Source organism: Hoplias malabaricus, chromosome 1 (assembly GCF_029633855.1).
Source record: "Hoplias malabaricus isolate fHopMal1 chromosome 1, fHopMal1.hap1, whole genome shotgun sequence".
NCBI lineage: Eukaryota > Metazoa > Chordata > Actinopteri > Characiformes > Erythrinidae > Hoplias > Hoplias malabaricus.
The window spans coordinates 20487179-20504238 of record NC_089800.1 but is presented as its reverse complement, the minus strand read 5'-3'; the positions used below and the strand labels follow the sequence as shown (position 1 = coordinate 20504238).

General features: G+C 39.5%; 1 protein-coding gene across 3 annotated transcripts in view; it reads left to right on the top strand.

Moving 5' to 3' along the window:
- tmem145 (transmembrane protein 145) overlaps positions 1-17060 on the top strand; it is a 43096-nt gene that overhangs the window by 10997 nt on the left and 15039 nt on the right. For all 3 annotated transcript variants that reach the window (XM_066672334.1, XM_066672184.1, XM_066672271.1), the window contains exons 3-12: positions 3603-3677; positions 4322-4399; positions 5684-5770; positions 6730-6831; positions 11166-11250; positions 12629-12700; positions 12868-12936; positions 13222-13302; positions 15389-15467; positions 16343-16436. In XM_066672334.1, the coding sequence (XP_066528431.1) occupies positions 3603-3677; positions 4322-4399; positions 5684-5770; positions 6730-6831; positions 11166-11250; positions 12629-12700; positions 12868-12936; positions 13222-13302; positions 15389-15467; positions 16343-16436 (822 nt within the window). The remainder of the gene's footprint in view (positions 1-3602; positions 3678-4321; positions 4400-5683; positions 5771-6729; positions 6832-11165; positions 11251-12628; positions 12701-12867; positions 12937-13221; positions 13303-15388; positions 15468-16342; positions 16437-17060) is intronic.

Below are 17060 nucleotides of genomic sequence, written 5' to 3'. Positions count from 1 at the left end.
ACTCCACAACCCAGGGAGCACTATCTGTCTTTTCTTGGTTTCAGAAGTCTTAAATATATGAAATCTTAATGTGTTTTTGGGGTTCATTTTGTTGTTTAAGATTCCAATCACTCTGGCCACAGACAGTTCTCACCTCTGAAGACGTACTGCTCTGTTAATGCACAGACTTCCATTCCCATAAGCATTTTGAATATTAATAATTAATTATTTTCAGTTTAATAAAGTTTATGCCACAGATATAATGATACTCGTTCATTCATTCATTATCTGTAGCCGCTTATCCAATTCAGGGTCGGGGTGGGTCCAGAGCCTACCTGGAATCATTGGGCACAAGGCAAGAATACACCCTGGAGGGGGCGCCAGTCTTTCACAGGGCAACACACGCACTCACAGATTCTCTCACACCTACGGACACTTTGGAGTCGCCAATCCACCTACCAACATGTCTTTTTGGACTGTGGGAGGAGCACCCGGAGGAAACCCACACGGACACGGAGAGAACACACCAACTCCTCACAGACAGTCACACGAAGTGGGAATCGAACCCACAACCTCCAGGTCCCTGGAGCTGTGTGACTAATTATAAATTACAAACCTCTCTCTCTCTCTACCTGCTGCGCCACTGTGCCACCCATATAATGATACTCTAATTGAATTTAAATTAAAGAGCAGTGAGCTTTTAGTTATTAAGAATATCCTGACATTGTATTTGGAATATAAAAAACAAAATGACATAATGGATTATGGGAACAAGAGAATAAAATAGCACAACTGGCTAAAACACCGTTTTGTGACAATCATTTTAAGGTAGACAAACACGGCAGTAAACACAGTGGTCAATATTGAGGTCAACAAAAATGAATGAGTTAATATCCGTATAAACGGTCTTCAGCGGTCTCGTTTTATAGAGAAGTGTGTTCGGAGAGAGGTACTGACTGAGCTGCTCTGACATTAAACAGGAAGAGGGAGTGATAAAAGCAGTGCCTTAAGACGTAATGAGAGTCGAACCTCTGGTTTCTATGGCAGCTGCAAAGTTCAGCATGTGGCCATTGCTATGACAATAGTGAGTTCTATCCTCAATGTGGGTGGCTGATTAAGGATAACTGACCTGTGTGTGTGTGTGTGTGTGTGTGTGTGTGTGTGTGTGTGTGTGTGTGTGTGTGTAGGATAAGCAATATACCCATATCCCTTACTGTGATCTGAAGTTTTGGTCAAAGCGAGTTCTTGTGTTAAGATTATTTAAGAGGCCTATAGCACTGCCATGGAAACCATCAACAAAAGCTCTATTGTTGGCTTGAAAGTTGATGCATGTACTGAAGGAACAATTGAAGATAGACTAGTGTAAATTTGTGAATTTTTAAATATGCACACAGAAGTGGAGGAGATGGTAAAATACTTCATTTGCTGACATTTCTAGACAAATTATTGCTTTTAATAAAATTGCACTATAAGGCCAAATGATTGCACTGACTCATTAAAAAAAAAAAAAGAAATAGTATATTTGAGTAATTGGATTAATGCTTCTTTTGGTGATATATTAAATTAGCCCTAACAAAGCAACAAGTGTCATGAATTAATCATCCTGGAAACTTGAGTGGTCCATAATTAGCGAACCCAGTTTCTACCACCTTTCATTCAGTCCTACCTTTCCTCGTAACACCCTCTAAGCTCTGTGTGTACCCCACTACAAGAAGTCATCTAGAAATGCCTGGAAGAAGAGTAAAGATTTAGGAGCTGGTATGTTTAATATTAGCCTCCTGTTTAAGTTTAATAGTAAACATTTGTGCAGTGTCAATTCAAATGCAGTGGTGGCCTGCATTTTGAATTATTTATAATCTGTTTTTCAGAGGTTCCAGTAACAGAATATACACAGATTTGTTTTAGCAGAGAGCATGATAGAGTTCAAAAAACGCCATACAGTTTTCCCCATTCAGAAACTGGGCTTAGACCTGTGATTTATAATATGGGCATGTAGCTGACTACAGAATGGCAGTCTGCTGTAGTGGTCTGTGAGGACAGCTCTTGTGGGTTCTTGGCTATAGTTAGCTATGACATTGGTGCGAGTCAATCTCCACAGCAGGAACAATTTAGGCTCCCACAAGCACTCCATTTCCACTTTTAATAGTGTCATTTCAACCCAGACTCTATTCTTTTAATAGTATCAATTTAGTTCAAGCTCCACAGACTGATTCATGTTCTGTAGCCTTCAGCCCAAAAAAACAGTGAAGTGCACCACTACAGTTATACATCCCAAACACATGCACACAAACACACACACACTTCACCTCCGTAAACCTTGTTTACACACATATCGCTTGGATCAGTTTAAGATTAAAGGTTCCCTCTAGAGGAACCTATATGTAACTGGCACTATATACATGTGCATGGGCATTGTATCAGTCATATCCAAACTGAAATTGCATGAAATCAGGTGGCAGCCATTGATTGTAAATCCACAAAAGTTAAGAAGCCCCAGGTTTACACCTTGTAGCCTATAGTTATTGGATAGGGGGCAAATACACCTGGCAGTTATGTGGCCTTCTCTGCAAAATGCTCCCAGAAATCACTCGCCAGCGCCCCAGGGCGATTTGAGCATAAAAGTATCCAAGAAATATACCTCAGTGTGTGTTATGTCACGGGATGCAGAGAGAAGCAGAGCAGCTTTTGACGAGAGCTTGCTGGTTTCATGTTGTGACCTGGGTCTAAATATGTGTAATAAACCACAGAATCCTTCAGTCCAGTAAGGGGATTTGTAAAAGACTTTAGAATCCTCCAGCTTAGTTTAAAATCGCATAACTTGAGTCCATGGCTGTGTTGTAAAAACACTAGACATATCTTCCAGCTAATCTTCATGAGAGAATTAAGACTCTGGAGAGAAACAGCATGTAGCTTAAGGCTAGGAAGAGTTAAGCTAGTGGGAGGAAGGCTTTAGCTGTAGCTATAGAGAGTTATTCCACACACAGATTCTTGATCCAGTTCCATCTCCAAAATCCAAAAAGTTACCAGTCCCAAAATATCAATGCTGAGGCCAGAGCACACTAAGTAAGAATAAGCAAAAGGAGTACAGGTATGCGTTGATCACTACATGTACAAAATTTGTAGACATCCAATTATGTTAGTCCATTTAATACATTTTTAAAGAGAATACTAAGAAAAAATAGGGACACCACCTCACTGTATCAGTAATACAGCCTGGTAACTAACAAGGTCTAAGCCAAAGTAAATACACACTCAAATCTTATCAGAATCCACAAGCACATCTGTAAAATCAGTTGTTTCAAATGTGTATCAAATCTCCAATAAATATTCAATACACACAATATATTATCAAACTGCAGTATAAAGAACTAGGAATTTAAATATATATCCTCACTGTCCAATCAAAAACACGTCTCCGTTTTTTGTTGATTTTTTAAACTACTATTTACTACATCATTTGAACACAGCAGCTGACCTTGTCAATAGAATTGCTCCAAAATTACCTTGATTCCATTGAAATGTAAGAAGGTTTTTTTCCTTTTCCTGCTGAGTTATGTTTCTGGGAAATAAATGTGTTCCCTCTGCTGCTCTTCCTGACTTGTCTTCTTTTTCCTCCTCCACAGGACTGGGTTTTTCTGACGAGGTTTTGCTTCCTTACTGATTTTGGAAGACTGGACTTTAAGTTCCGATATCCCAAGGTAAGGATTAGGTACAATTCAGACGAAGGAATCTCTGAGAGAATTTACTTTGCCACTGGGCCATGAACCAGACGTGGGCTTAGGAGCACACCCTGGTGATCATCAGACCTATACTAAGTGGTCCTTAGAGTTCCACAGTAGTCCTTAGTCGTAAATAATCAAAAATGTTTTGCTGTGGGCCGATCTTGTGAGAAATAGATGGGCTTTAGTGTGGAAAAGGCTGGGAATACATTCCAATGAAGCAAATATATTTTGAGTTTAAAGGTTTTAAAACTTCAGTGCAAAACTTTGGGGGGTTTCATAGAAATTTCATGTGGAGTTTCTTAAAAAGGTCCCTTAAGAAAGCGTTTTTGTTTGATGTATAATTGTAAATCAAAATTCAAGCTGTCGATTCTGGATCCAGTTATTGTTGTTTATGCTCAGCTTCTCATAAATTAGCACTTGCTGCTACTATACAGACTGCAGCTTGTTGGTTCACGTGCCGTTTCTGTTTCTCATTTTTTGCGGCTTTGCCACTATTTCTAAAGAGTCAGTCCCTCAAACCTATTTCTCAATTGCTCTCACCTCCTCTCTTAGGTACTTGATGAGACTCAATTGAAAAGTGTCTCTCTTTCTCTCTCTTTCTCTCTCTCTATATCTCATAGTCACGCTGCTGTCAGAACATATTGCTCTACTTTGATGAAAGCTCGCAGTGGCCAGCTGTATACAAGAGGCCAGAGAAGGTGAGGCAGACACTGACTGTAGTCTATTTGTGTGTGTGTGTGTCTGTGTGTGTCTGTGTCTGTGTGTGTGTGTGTGTGTCTGTGTGGAGAGGCGAGTGAGGGTGTTTATGTGAGAGATAGAGGGAGAGTGAGATAGTGGTGAGGAGGACTCATCTTGGATGAGAGAGTATCTGCAGTGGTGTGCTGCTCTGTGGATTACACACTCAGCTGTAGTCTCCAAAAGGCCAGAGTGCGGCCTGCATGAGTGAGTATCTATAATGCGGACATCGTTTTTCTTCTTCCAAGGACATTCTCATCCATTATAAACTGGAAGAAGCTGTGTTTGAACTATAGGGTTGTTATGATAGTTTATTTTTATCATTATAAATATGCTGCTGTGTTCTGTTGTTTGTAAAAACCCATTATAAATGGGAAACGTTGGAACAGCTGCACATGAGCCAAAGGTCACCAGCACTGGGCTATGAAGCAGGGGAACTTCATTTTCTGGAGTGAATACATACAGAGATGGAGTGGCTTATGTGACGCTAAGCATCCAACATCAGTACTAGACCTCACTAATGCTATCAAATCAACCCACTGTGCAACCCCATCCAATGCAATTATTTTCAGTCAAAGCAATGTACTGATAAAATGTACAGGCTTCACAGAAATATAAAAAAGGTATAAAGGTGTCAAACTACCTATTCATATCCCTGATTTCAGAAGAAACCGATGTGGCCACTGAGTTATGGTCATAAAGCTTGCCATTTGCAGTATGACAAAGAAAATGCAAAAATATTATGGCAAATTTAAACACACTTCATTTTCTGAACAGCAGATGCTTATCAATGAACACAGTGCACATAAAAAGCGTATTTCTAAATCAACATCTTCATCTTTATATATGTTTTAGATCTGCTATTGGCTGCATTCCTGATCATCCATGTTACGTTACTCTACATATAAACCTACATGTTTCTTCTGGGTGCTCTGGTTTCTATTAACAGTCCAAAAAGAACATGCTGTTAAGTCGATTGGCTTTTCAAAAGTGTCCCTAGGTTTGATTGTATGAGTGTGTGGTGACCTGCAGTGGACTGGTACCCCATCCAAGGTATGTAGCCATTCTGGGTAGGCTCCAGACCCACCGCGACACTGAACTGGATACACAGTAATAGACAATGAATGAATGGAAAAATAGCACTTGGATAAGCAGCACTAGTAAATAGAATCAGTTTCTCTGTTTTGCTTGCTTTATTAAAGTACATGTGGTGTAAAACCAGTGCTTATGGGATCATATCTGTGTAGGACTGCTATCAGAAGGAGGCAGTCCTGAGGCCCGAAAACAATCAGGTGATCAACCTCACCACCCGCTACACCTGGTCCGGATGTGTTGTAAGTATGCAAATACCTATCAGTGTTGTTTGAAACAATTTACCCAGAGTTTATTTGTTATGCTCCTTATTTGCACAGCCATCTAAGCATTAAGTGTTTCAGCAGGCCGGTGCAATCAGCAGTTCCACAGCCAACTGTGTCTGGTAGTCCACAAGAACATAATGAGCCTAGCTTTCTCTGGGTGGGTAGGATGACAACCTAGGGCACCTCACCCATGGATTGTTCATGGAGCCAGAATGGTTCCTTCATTTTCCTGCTAGCCCAGAAAATCGCACTGGAAATCTTTGGATCCCAGTTCATTAACCTTTTAGCCACGGCTGCCTCATGATGCCATTAAGATGCCATTCTACACTCTTAAAAATCAGGTTCTGAAAGCGTTCTTTGTTAAAGGAACTAGTTCTTTATATAGAACTCTGAATACTTGAAGAAAATTTGCATGATTAAAGGGCTCCTTGTATGATGAAGGGGTTCTTGTGCTATGTATGTTTCTATACAGCACCTTTTATAAATGTGTTCTATATGGCTCCAAAAACGTTTTTTTTATTTGTTACAATAGAAGAACAGTTTTTCGTGCCATACAGAACCCTGTCCTTAACGTTGCTATATAGAACCATCTATGGCCAGACATTTTCCATCAATTTAAAGAACGCATTCATGCTGCAAAGAACCCTTTAAACATGCAAAATTCTTCAAGTGTTTAGGGTTCTATATAGAACAATTTCCTTTAATAAAGGACCCTTGTAGAACAACCAGTTTTAAAAGTGTATGTGGGCATCTATTTGTGTTCTCCTACAAGTATATTGTGCAGATTAGACCTAAATAATTGAACTGAAATCTGAAATAACGTTTTCAATCTGAGTTAATGGTTTTCACCTGCAATGGTGAGGTCAGATTCGTATTGTGCTTCATGTTTGAGATGGTGATAGATGGGGTAATGTGAGTGTAATTCTCTGGTTCAGGTTGAAGGAGAAGGTGATGAAGAAGTCCTGAGCTGTATTGGAGGACGTAGTTTTCGTTCGGTCAGAGAAAGATGGTGGTACATTGCTCTCAGTAAATGTGGGGTGAGTAGTGAAATGTTCCACGCCTAACTTATTTCCACACCTAATGTATAAAATATGTAAAACATACAGTGTGCCCTTTAGAAACATATATATATATATGGTTAGTGAGTGTAGACGTAAGACAGATGTATCTACTTAACTGGTAACTAAGTGTGTAAAATGCAACCTACATGTAACAAATTTGTGTTGTTTCATGGCCCAGAAACTTGGATTTAAACTCAAGCAATGCCCATGAATTTAAAATACAGGCTGACATCTGTTTTTATTTATAGTCATCCTATTTTAGGGGGCCAGAAATAATTGGCTGCTCAGATACATTTTGCTGCATCACTGAATTACACACAAGAGAGTGCTAACAGTAGTTGATTCTATTTGTGTCATGAGTCTGTTGCTGATGTCTAGCCAAACAAGTGCCAGTGCCAGAGAAGCAGGGCATTGTGAGGCTGACAAATCATTATAAAATCTGCAACAGTATCAAAGTCTAGTGTTTGCTACATAAGTGCAAGCTTAGCAACGAGAAAATGAACACTACACTACATTGAGTTTACTTTGAATCATTATTTAAAACTTGCAACTGCAGGATGTTCAGACATCCCAGCTCTCACTGAGTTTTCGTAGGAGCTCCCTGAAATCCGCAAATTATGTAGACTCATTCATATCAATTGTTAATTGAGAGTGCACCACAGAGGAAGAGACCGTATATTAGACTCAGAGCTCTACAGTCTAATTCTCTTTCACACTGGCTGTCTGTTTAGGCTCTGTCCACAAGGATCTGGATATATTGAAAAACTGAGATTTCCCTCCCTCTGAAAGGAATATGAAAATGGTTGCGTTGTAATGCCAGACCAGTAGGAGGGCACAGTGCCTCTAAGACACCATGAAGCATTAGACAAACACAGAGGTTTAATTCCAAATTCCAATGATATATTTCTAATACAGCATCATTTATATTTATTTATATGTTGGAATCTGAAATCTAGTGCTGTCTGAATGTATACACTAGGGTTGGGCGGTGTAACAGTAATCTCCAAATGAGCGCTGTATTTATGATGTGTGTGTGTGTGATGTGTCACATTTCTGTATCTTTCAGTACAAGGCCATAAAATTAATTTGTTGTGTGAGCTCACTGACTTGCAATGTCACACTCTGAAAATGAGTAGGGGTAAAAACACAAGCCCTGTGTTATTTTCACCCATGTCGGTGTGCACTGTTAAGCTGTGTTGAGCTGAACTGCACAGCACCAAAAACACTTCGTTTGACTCACACTCACTGTTATGAGGTTCACAGAGCCCAACAGTGCAGTGCATCTCCAAGGTAATACAGTATACCGTGATAATATTGTGAGACAGTATGAAAAATACCGTAGTTTAATGACTACATAGGGAGTGAGGAGCTATTTGAATTTCAGCCAGAGGCAGGCATGCTTTGTGATGTCAGCGTTTCTGAAAAGCTCCGTTTTCCTCGTCTACACAAGAACAGTGACAAGGGTGTTTTCAGACAAGGCCATTTTCGTTTTCAGTACCCTAGGGGCTCACAGGTGTGGGTGAGTGGCTAAGGACACAAGAGATAATATAGGAAAACAACCCAAAACCAGAACACAAAGGCTAAAATCCTTACGTCATCTCAGACTAAACTAAAGTGTATCTCTGGTTAATCTGGAAAATATAATGAGTGTTGTTCGCTGCACCGTGTGAAACATTGACTTCTCTATTGCTCATGGTGTGTTTAAAAGACTGTAAATGACATGTTAATGTGAGTTCATTCATTCATTAACATTAATGTTAGTTAAACCAGCTGGCTTCATGTTAAGGAGCCACTCTATCCACTGCATGTAAATTATATAAGCACTGATTTAAATGTCACATTTTCTGCATAATGAGGTCTAGATCTTAACACCGCCTCCCTGAAATGAGTTTTTGCAGTGTGACATGTCAGAATAATACAACAGGGGTATAGACAAAAGAAAATGAATACACCAGAATCAGAAAGTCTACCACAAGATGTACTATTAAGCATCAAGAATTTGTAGAACACACCCTACTTTACTCAAAGTACACAAATTCTTGACAGTGTCTAAAGACTAAGCGATACTAGAGTGTGAAAAATTAAGGAACGCCTCATGAAGCAAAGCATAACGCCTCATCCCTAAAACATGGCGTATGGTAATGTACAGCCACAGTGGAACATGATCTTTTGACTTTATTGATGAAGTGACTTCAGAAAGTAGCATTAGGATGAATTTCTGCATCTTAAGTATGTAACCTGCTTAAATCCAACCAAGTGACAGAGCACTTGGACTGCACTGCGCCTGGCAGCAGAACAGTGGCCCCAAAAATGCAACCAAAGCAGATATAGGGATTTCAGGGCAAAATGTAAAATATTCTTAATTGACCAAATCAATCAATCAACCTGAATTCCACTGAGAATATACTGTATTGCATTAATGGTGCTTTTCCAGTGCATGGTTTTTACTCTACTTGGTTCTTTTGCTTCTCTATTAGGCAGGTCTGGTACCTGGAACTGGATACTTTTTTGAGTCCCTGCTGGCTCCTGGTTCCAAGTGAACCATGATGTGTAAAGTGCAAATTTGACCAGAGAGATTTGTCAGTCACGATGAAATGCAGACATCCAGCACAAATTAGCTTAGTTTGTAGAACCTTCAAGCTTCAGTAGAGATCTCAGTTGTTTTATCCGACTCACATTGTCAGCTCCTGGTCTTTTGAATTGGTTCAAACACTCCTTCGACTGGTGGTCGATGAAAGAATCTAGAGAGAGTCAGAGAAGCAGGAATGGAAAAAGTGAAACGATCTGTATGAACTGGGGCCTGGAGCTGTGTTAACTCCCAAAAAACAACAATTATACATAAATACACAATGAGTAAACAAAGCTTAACATTAGCACCGTTGTGGTTTCCAAAGCCCATGTTTCACTGGCTACATTTTGGTGTGTGTGTGTGTTGGGTGTGGGGGTGATATTGAAGAACCACCAAGTGAGTAAAGTGGTGTAGGGTCGAGTAACATGGGCACCATACAATTATAAAACACCATTACTCTATGTGAATACACCCAAACCAAACAACAACTCAACAGAAATGGCTGGTAATGTTTCATTGGTGAAGAGACTTAGCACTGGGCGATGTATTATTAAAGCAGTAATACACAAGAGGAGAAATTGGCATTGGTGTGCTGCATTCATTTTTTTGTTCATTCGTTTATTTGTTCATCTTCCATGAGGTAAAATTGTTCCACTCCTTTGTACATTCCTTTCTGTGATTTTTGATGAACTCTGGATTTTGAACTGGTTCCATTTAGGGTTTTTGAACCTTGGTGCTCTCCATCAAGCCAGTTCCCATTCGCACCAGTTTTTCAAGGCTGTGTTATTCAGAGCTGCTTTCGGTCTAAATCAGGACAGCACCAAAGCCAGAGATAGACGGATAGAGTCAGTGAAATGTCATTGTTTAACCATTGTTTCCAGTGGGTTCCGATCACAGTGATATGTGATACCTGTGTATTTTGGTGTACGGTCGAGCATCACCACAGAAACCACACACACGTAGAACTTTGCTGTTTATTTCCTGCTGATTTTCTTTTGTTTTCAAATCGTAAAGAGGATAACGGGTCCACTGCACCATAACTGTTTACTCTGTTAAAAATTAGATTTGTGAATGAAACTGAACTTGTTCCACATTGGTTAAAAAGGCTGGGTACCAGTATTGTTGACTGTCTCTCTGCCAGGGTCAGAGCTAACTGTGGTTTAATGGGTGGCAAACATCAAGTGTTCTTATTACGAATAACACTGTGAAAGTATAAAAATATCTTTCTCTAACAGACTTGAAGTCAGGATTGTTGTACCTCTGGGCACTGTTTACAGATGCTTGTTGTTTTTGCGGGCGTGTGAGTATCAGAGAAAACAAGAGCCCCACTTATTCTTCAGTTCTTTGTTTCCTCACACATTCTGTCACTCCAGACTCAGCTCACTTGTGTCCCAGCCTTTGATTCCTTATCTTTTCTTTCTCTATCACCTTCTCTCTTCTTCACTCCCTCATCCTCTCCCTCTTCCAGCCTCACTCTATCTGTAGCTACATTGATTTTGTGACAGTGTATGCTTCATGCTCTTCACCCTTTTGATGAAGAGAAGAGTTTTCCTGCCAAATGCTATCAAAGCGTAACTAACTTTTTTTTTTAAAGTCTGCCTAAAATCCTCTCAACAACTGGAAGGTCGGGTGCTTTGAAGTCATGATGATCTCTTTGTGTTCTCTTTGCCCCCCCCCCCCCTTCCCTATCTCTCACTCTCTGTCTGTCTCTCGCTCTCTCTCTCTGACATATACGCAACAGGGAGGAGGGCTGCAGCTGGAGTATGAGATGAAACTGACTAATGGCCAGTCTTTTTGGACACAACATTTCTCTGCAGATGAGTTTGGTGAGTCACAGAGTCATGTTAGACATAAGTAGGATTCATGTATTTAACCTGATAAGAGGTAGAAACAGATAAATGACCTCTAAGATGTACTGGATTGGTTGATGCAGTTAAATCACTAATATTTCCGTTATAAGCTCCCTGGACAAAACATTAGTCACCTTGCATGTTAAAGGTGGTAGTAACTTCAGGTTCCTGCAAATGGCGTTGTACAAGGTTAATCCGTCTATAAACACCTGTGGGGTGTGTGATGGGATTCATAGATTGAGAAGAGGTGGTACAGTGCAGTGAATGTCGTGTTCAATTTGTGGACAATGTGTCACAAAGCAGATGTTAATGATTGGCAAAAAGGGAGTTATTGCATTTGTTAAAGAAGTAGCTGAATTTCCATGTGTATTGAATTGTATGCTCAGAAGGGTTGACCACACAAACATTACACTCTATCGGAAATTTTTATTAGAATTGTGTCCAGAAGACAAAATGGACAGACAGGGACCACTGGGGTGTTTCACGGCTTGTGAATGAAAATCACTTTGCTTCCAGGCAAGAATAGTTGTGAAGTCAACTCAGGTCCTTCACAACTAGTTTCTGAAAGAACACTCCGCAGTGTGGATCCAAGAGACGGAAAACTGGACTGTTCATGACTGGAAAGTGTTATCTGGTCTGATGAATCTCCTTTCCGCCTGTATATGAAGGATGGCTTTATGTTCATCGTAAACCTTCAATAAAGACTGCATGCAAGTTGTGGTTCAAGCTGGAGGAGGCTGTGTGTTGTTCTCAGGGTGTTTTAATTACACAGAAAAAGGGTAAATTGACCCAAAGTGCCTGCATTGAGCTGCTGGACAACTAGGATTTGCCGTTTACTCATCAACATCCCGGTATTCCAAGATGAACTGATGAACACTCAGAGCATTCGCATACATAGACTGGCCTGAAGAATCTCGTTGAGTCCTCTTGAAAATCGGTGGGACTACCTGCAATATTGAATAAAACATCAGGGAAGGCATCTATGAAAATTTGTCCAAACGGCAATTCTTTGAAGCAAGAATGGCTGAAGATTGTTGTCGCCTACATCCAGAAATTTCACATTGCTCAGACAGTCCATGCCGAATCAAACCACAGCTGTTATTTGTGGCTATTAGATATGTTTTGATCTCAGGTAATTATTTTTTTTGTCCTGTTAGCTTATGACAACACAACTCTGATATGTTATTATTTATAATAAATATACTGTTTACATTTTCTTTTACACATTCTCCTGTGTCCTGCAAGCCTTGTATCTCTGGATGTTGTATTATGTTGTTAATTACAGTAAATGCTCTGTGTTTTTATTGCTCCCTTTCATTCAGCTTTCTTTGTCAATCTCTTATGTCTTTGGCAGGAATTTTAGAGACTGACATCACTTTCTTGGTGATATTTGCCACAGTGTTTACTATCTCCTGCTATTTTGCATGTGAGTAAATGCTCTTCTAATAAGTTATTAATAAGAGTGTGTTTTATAAGTCCTTTCTGGGCTTTTTACTTTCCGTGCATGTTGTTCTTGTTTTATGACATTTAGAATAGAAGTTTTGGATTGCTTCTTTTAAAAATTCACTCAGATAATTCATTTAATTCAACCAGACAATCTGAAGGGAAGACAGCTGCTCCATACAACCTACAAGATGTTTATGACTGCAACAGGAGTTGAGGGTGAGGAAAGAAAAACGACTATTAATACACTCAAACACTTTAAACCATAGAGAGTTCTGGTCTTAGATTCAGATTGAAATGTGCACACACAATTTGTGCTAGTAGTTGTTATAGTGGTGGTTAAACATGTCTCGATATCATCTAAGCTAGCGCCCTTGATTGTGTCCTTATATTTTACTCAGTCACTCTATTCGTCCACCTTTGCTCTCTCTGTATCTTCTTCTTGATTAACCAGTCATTTTTAATTACGTTGTCTTTCAATGCAGTTCTCTGTTTATTCTCCAGTTCTCAGTCTGCTCTTCTTTTGTACCTACTGGGGCCTGTATGCCAGAGATGGAGTGGGGAATGGCAGTCTAAAGATACTTGGTGAGTGAACTGACATATTTACTTCATTACATGATATGTACATGTTCCATATTCTTGGCTACACCTAGAAATATTCAGATAAACAAATGTGTAATAGGAATATGTTTATTAATTTTACTCATTATGTTTGTCTAAAATGTTAAAAATATATTCTACAACTATACCAGTGGCGCAGTCACACAGCTCCAGGGTCCTGGGGTTGGGGGTTCGAATCTGTGAGGGGTTTGGTGTGTTCTCCCTGTGTCTGCATGTGTTTCCTCCTGCGGTCCAAAAACACACTCATGAGTGTGTGAGTGACCCTGGCGCCCCCTCCAGGGTGTGTTCCTGCCTAGATGTTAACATGCTTTTAAATGTAACATACTTTTTAAGCTGTTGTTTATAAAATTTAGTAATTAATAATACCTCTAAAATAGTAAAACCTTTTAAAATACATGACTGAAATACATAAACTAAAGTCAGCTGCAAAAATTAACACTGGGAGAGTGTTAACTTTCAAGGCTTAGCAACTCCCCTTGGGGCTTGTAGAAATGCTGACTTGTGGCTTGTACGTTGTGGGGACGTATGATTACAAATTGGATGTTACCTTTGTATGCAAATATGCGATCGGGGAGTCCTTTCAGCAGTCTACATCGTACAGCACCTGAAACTTTTTACCCTTCATGCCCAAACTTATCCACGATTATATTCTTAATATATGCCTACAGAATGTGCACATATTACAAATGGAACCTCTGTAGTAATTGGCAGTCAGGCAGTTGTTGGTGTTCTTGAATTCTAATACCTGAGTTATTCAGCAGAGGTATTCTTTGGCAGTGATGAAGTTTGAAGCTGATTCAGTTGACTACGAACATTGCTGTGGCTCCTGACGTCAGTTCTGTTATATTAAACACTGTTGTGCCAGATGTGTGCTGTTTAAATGAATGCAGAGTATAACAACATAAACCCAGGTGATTAGAAATGTACCAATTTAAATACATCATTTTTTATATTTTATATGTAGTATAGTTATTTAGAGCACAGGATTTACCAGATATTGCCTTGCAAAGCAAACTGGTGAAGCTGTGAAGACTAATGTAGGTGGACAGATTGGCAGTATGTGCTTTTCTGCTTCCCCCCAATGTCAAAAAGTAATAAATGCGGGTTCATCGACTTTGCCAAATGTTAGCTGATGCTTGCTGTTTTGAACCTTGACAGAAAACAAATACAGCCCCTCACTTTAGTGTGCTTTCTAAAGCCTCAAACCACGTGAATAGTGTGACTGGCCTAGAACTCCTGAATGCTGAATTGTGCTCAGTTGTCCCAAATAAACTGGTAATGGGGGCCTACTTGCAGTGTTAAAGCTGCACTAATTTTACTTTAAGATTTTATTCAAATGTAAATGGTTAGGATTTCTGAGTCAGATGTTTTTTTGGGCTATACGTCTTTGTCATAACTTCACACACACACAAGCTCAAGACACAAGAACATAAGGTATTACACACATTTGGGGAGTTTGCAAATCCCCCAAAGTTTTACTGTGTATATTTAAGGGCCAACTGAAGGCCAAATATATAAAACATACAAATAACTCAGTGTCAAAGAACAAACAAAGTTAGAAAAAAAGGAAGAATCCAATAAATGTATAAAAAATATGTATAATTTATTCTTTGTTTGGGTGAGAGGGTCAGGTGAGGGCCATTTTCAGGTCGGCGAATCAGACATGTTTATAGACCACTTGCCCTGTGGGGTGCACTTTGATGTTCTATGCTGTAATAGGCAAAAATGTGATGGTAGAATTTGTCAGCTTCTGTGTTTTGTCTACAGAGCCTGAGGCCAGAACAGGCTTATTTTTATAAGAATATATATATTTTTTTATTGACAGCTTCTGGAATATGAGGAGACATTTGCCAAATAATGCAAACTGTTTTGACTGAAAAGCTTATAAAAACATTTATTTACAAGGGCACAAACCCAGTATTCAGAAATATTCTCTATTTTCATATCAGCATTATTTATTTATATAGCACGTTTATAATAAAATTTATAGAATATATATTTTTGCTAACATTTTAATTTCTCTGCTCATTTTCCTCTTCTATAACTTTAGGGAAACTGCTCTTCTCGGTTAGCTTCCTGGTCTTTCTTCTGATGTTGATTCTCTTGGGCAAAGGCTTCACGGTCACCAGGTAAGACATCATGTGTATTTTTGCTTGTATCTGTAAGCAGAAGCATCAGTGGTGTAATGCTGAATGATGAATAACACAAATTGAGCAAAAATCTCTAAATACACAGAGATTTGTATCGTCAAGGTAACCAACACACCAGTAGGTGATGCTATGAGATGAGTGATATAGCCCTAAAGGCTTTGAGATTTAAAAGGCTACCATGTTTTGATCTCTCCTATCCTGCAAATAGTACATCACTCAATTACGTCTGATCAACAGTGGTCTTGTGGTGGTCCCTAAATTGAATACAAAATTGATTAAGGATATAGAATTAGCAGCAGATGGGCTAGAGTTATTAATAATGCATCTATTTGATGGGCTTACTTAAACTCAGTTCAGTAGGGTCAGTACATCATGAACATGTGACGTTACAATGTGTAGAAAAAATTAACAGCTCAGTTCACCACTTCTCCCGCCTTGCGCCCAATGACTCCAGGTAGGCTATGGACCCACCGCGACCCTGAACTGGATAAGCGGTTACAGATAATGAATGAATGAATGAGTTCACCACTTCTGCTTCTCAGTGTTATGTGGTGCAACTGCATAGTTATATTAATACTTCCTTCATTTATAATTTACTCTTGGTTTAAGCTTAGTTTTACACTCATTACTATTTTTGTGACTGCAGTTTGTCTTTGGGAGAAGATCTATAATTATTTATTGATTTAATTATTCCTGTATTGTCATAAAATGTCCAGGAATAAAGGGAATTATACACCGTTAACCTGTAGACAAGTCTGTCCAACAAAGTACAAAGTAACTTCAAGCCTCAGCATTAATTTGTGTTTTTAGCAAATAATGTACACAAAGTAACAGAGTATCTCTTTGTGTTTTAGGGCAAGAATAAGTCACAGTGGTTCTGTCAAGCTATCCATCTACATGACGGTCTACACTATTACCTACATCATCCTCTTCATTTATGAAGCTGAGGTAAGAAATTCCTATGGTGTTCTTTAGTGCAGTGCTAATTATTGTGCCATATAGGATACATGTATATAATCTTTTCAGCACTATCATTGTACACGTGTAAATGCATACTGTCCACCAACATATGGACGTTAAAACCTGTGTTTACATGCAGTGTACAAATGCAGTCATCTGGTTTCAGCTAGTGACATATTACAAGTGATTTCATAAACAGTGTACTATATGATAAGATCTGATTATAAAATGAAAAAAAAAATGAATTGACATAATGGGCGGCACAGTGGCATGCAAGTAGTGTCGCAGTCACACAGTTCCAGGGGCCTGCAGGTTGTGGGTTCAATTCCCGCCACGGGTGACTGTCTGTGAGAAGTGTGGTGTGTTCTCCCTGTGTCTGTGTGGGTTTCCTCCGGGTGACTGTCTGTGAGGAGTGTGGTGTGTTCTCCCTGTGTCTCCGTGGGTTTCCTCTGGGTGACTGTCTGTGAGGAGTGTGGTGTGTTCTCCCTGTGTCTGCGTGGGTTTCCTCCTGGTGACTGTCTGTGAGGAGTGTGGTGTGTTCTCCCTGTGTCTGCGTGGGTTTCCTCCGGGTGCTCCGGTTTCCTCCCACGGTCCAAAAACACACGTTGGTAG